This window comes from Acanthisitta chloris, unplaced genomic scaffold (assembly GCF_000695815.1).
Source record: "Acanthisitta chloris isolate BGI_N310 unplaced genomic scaffold, ASM69581v1 scaffold1496, whole genome shotgun sequence".
NCBI lineage: Eukaryota > Metazoa > Chordata > Aves > Passeriformes > Acanthisittidae > Acanthisitta > Acanthisitta chloris.
In genome coordinates this window covers 12,865-15,335 of record NW_008676306.1, presented here as the reverse complement: position 1 = coordinate 15,335, position 2,471 = coordinate 12,865, and the positions used below count along the sequence as shown (strand labels likewise).

The following is a 2,471-nucleotide window of genomic DNA, read 5'->3' as shown; positions in this document are numbered from 1 at the left end:
TCCCTTAGTTTTCACATGGACATTAAGAGTGTGGCAGAGGCAGCACAGGTGAAGTGGTGCCACAGAATCAAGGCTGTTTGGCTCTGTTTGGGCTGGGTTGGTCTTTCATTGCTCCTAAATGATGGTGATGGTGTTAATTTGCAAGTGATTTCAACTCTTGCTGTGCAAGGCCAGTTTTGATGGGCACCCCATAATCTGTTTGCAGCACCCAGCAGTGCCACCCCAGAGTTAATCCTCGCTAATTAGATTAGCTGAACACTGCTGGAAGTAATCCACTAGTTTAACTGGAAGCCATGGACACTCAGGTGCTAAATTCACATCAGGTTTTGGTGGTAATCGTGTTCCCCTCTACGATGGGTGTTGGGAGCTGCTGCATCCTGTGGGATTCTACCTCCTGCCTCAGGACATGTGGTGCTGGGGAGGAGTGGGACTGTGGGTGGGAAGGATGCCACAGGAATGCTTGGCTTGCCCTGGCAGTGCTGAGCAGACACACAGCAGTGTTTGTGATCAGAGTCAGCAGCCTGTGGCCTGCCTGGCCCTCGCTGTGAGCTCAGTGCCAGCGAAGGTGGCAGGGGGAGCAGTCTGTGCCAGGGGCTCCACAGAGCCTCAGACAGCTCTGATACCTGCAACAAAATCAAGGGATTTGGCTCCTGTGGGCTGGATCACTGCTGGGACCTCCCTCCCCCTAACAAGAGTGTTAAATCTCCAGTCTCAGGGGCTCATGACAGGGAATCATAGAATCAGCCTGGTTGGAAAAGACCTGCAAGATCAGTCCAACCCTACTGTGATTACCAAACCATGGCACTAAGTGCCACATCCAGTCTCAGCTTGAAAACCTCCAGGGATGGGGAATCCACCACCTCCCTGGGCAGCACATTCCAATGCCTGAGCACTCTCTCCCTAAAAAATCTCTTCCTAATCTCCAACCTAACCCTCCCCTGGCAGAGCTTGAGTCTGTGCCCTCTTGTCCTGCTGCTGGTTGCCTGGGAGAAGAGACCAACCCCCACCTGACTCCAACCTCCTGTCAGGGAGTTGCAGAGGGTGAGAAGGTCTCCCCTGAGCCTCCTCTTCTCCAGGCTGAACACCCCCAGCTCCCTCAGCCTCAGGGATGGTCCTTCATGCTGTAGCCCCTTATCCCATCTCTCTCACAACACGAGACGAAGCTCCCTGGAGATCAGATCCATTGAAATGTCTTTTCTTGTTCCTCTTCACAGATTCAGGGCAGAAATAACCCCCAAGGTTATTAACCTTAGCCCTGAGGTGAACAGTGTGTGCTCACTTTGCCTCTGTTTGTGCTGGTTTTGCAGTGGGACGCATTCTCCATCCCAGAGCTACAGAACTTCCTGATGATCCTGGACAGAGAAGAAAAGGACAAAATCCAGCAAGTGCATAGGAAGTATGAGAGGTTTAAACAGAGACTGCAACAGACCTTGAAAGAGGCCAGAGGCAAGCCTGGATAACCTTCAGGAGGCATCAGACTAAGCTAGATACTGTTTTTAAATGGAAAGACACTTCTCAGGACACCTCAGTAGTCACTGTCCCTCTTCATCCTGCCATTAAGGACTGGCTCCCAGCACCCATCAAATGACCCCATTGCATTTTCTTCTTCTGAAACCTCCAAACCAGAGCCAATCCAAGAACAGGAAACCTGTTCTATTTAAACAGGTCACCAAACCAAACCCAGCTGCTGGTTCACTTTTCAGCTGTACCATCCGATGGAGAAGCTCCGTGGAAAATTCTCAGTGTTAAACCCCACAGGAACATCCACTGGCTAATGTTTGGAGCAGGGCAACACTCACTGTTCCTGCTCCTCCCAGCAACTTGCTTGTTCCTGTTTGGAGGTGCTGTGGCTCTCGTGTGCCCACGTGGCCCAGTTCTGGTTTCTTGAGAGCACAGGAAGCAGCAGATAAGCAGAGGAGGTTGTTGCACCAAACCATGTGGGTGTTGCAGCTGTAACCAAGGCTGGAGGGACTTGCTCAGGGCTAAGATAGCCAGGGAAATGTCAAGTTGTGACACCAAGGCAGCTGCAACACCCAAACAGTCTGTAAGTAAGTATTATTGAAACTTGGTGATATTAATGCCAGGAAAACAAAGAAAATTATCCATTTTGATTCTGTTTAACTTCTGATTTGAAAAGATGTGAATTGAAGTGAATATCTCTGATGCTTAGTTCAGTTAGCCACTGTTTTAGCAGTTCCTGCTCTGTGGGAATTGGGACCTATGTTTTCAGATACTCTGTTTGAACAGTGTAAAGGTGATGGTCGAGGCATAGGCTGATGGTTCAGTCCTGAATGTTTAGCAATACATATCCAACAGACTAACCCAGGAAAGCTCCAAACCCCTTCACAAATCAAACTGGGTTTGAGCTGTGAATGTATCTGGCAGTGCAGGAGAGGAGGTCCAGCCAGGACTGGAGTGTGGAGGTGGCACCAAGAGAAAGCCTCAGCACCAGGAGAGTGAGGGAACTATTA

General features: G+C 49.9%; 1 protein-coding gene across 1 annotated transcript in view; it reads left to right on the top strand.

Annotated features, from left to right (window-relative positions):
* Positions 1–1,460, top strand: part of RASSF5 (Ras association (RalGDS/AF-6) domain family member 5) — an 11,947-nt gene extending 10,487 nt beyond the window's left edge. Inside the window, exon 5 of the mRNA XM_009076066.1 lies at positions 1,301–1,460. Coding sequence (XP_009074314.1) covers positions 1,301–1,460 — 160 coding nt within the window. The remainder of the gene's footprint in view (positions 1–1,300) is intronic.
* Positions 1,461–2,471: the final 1,011 nt, after the last annotated feature.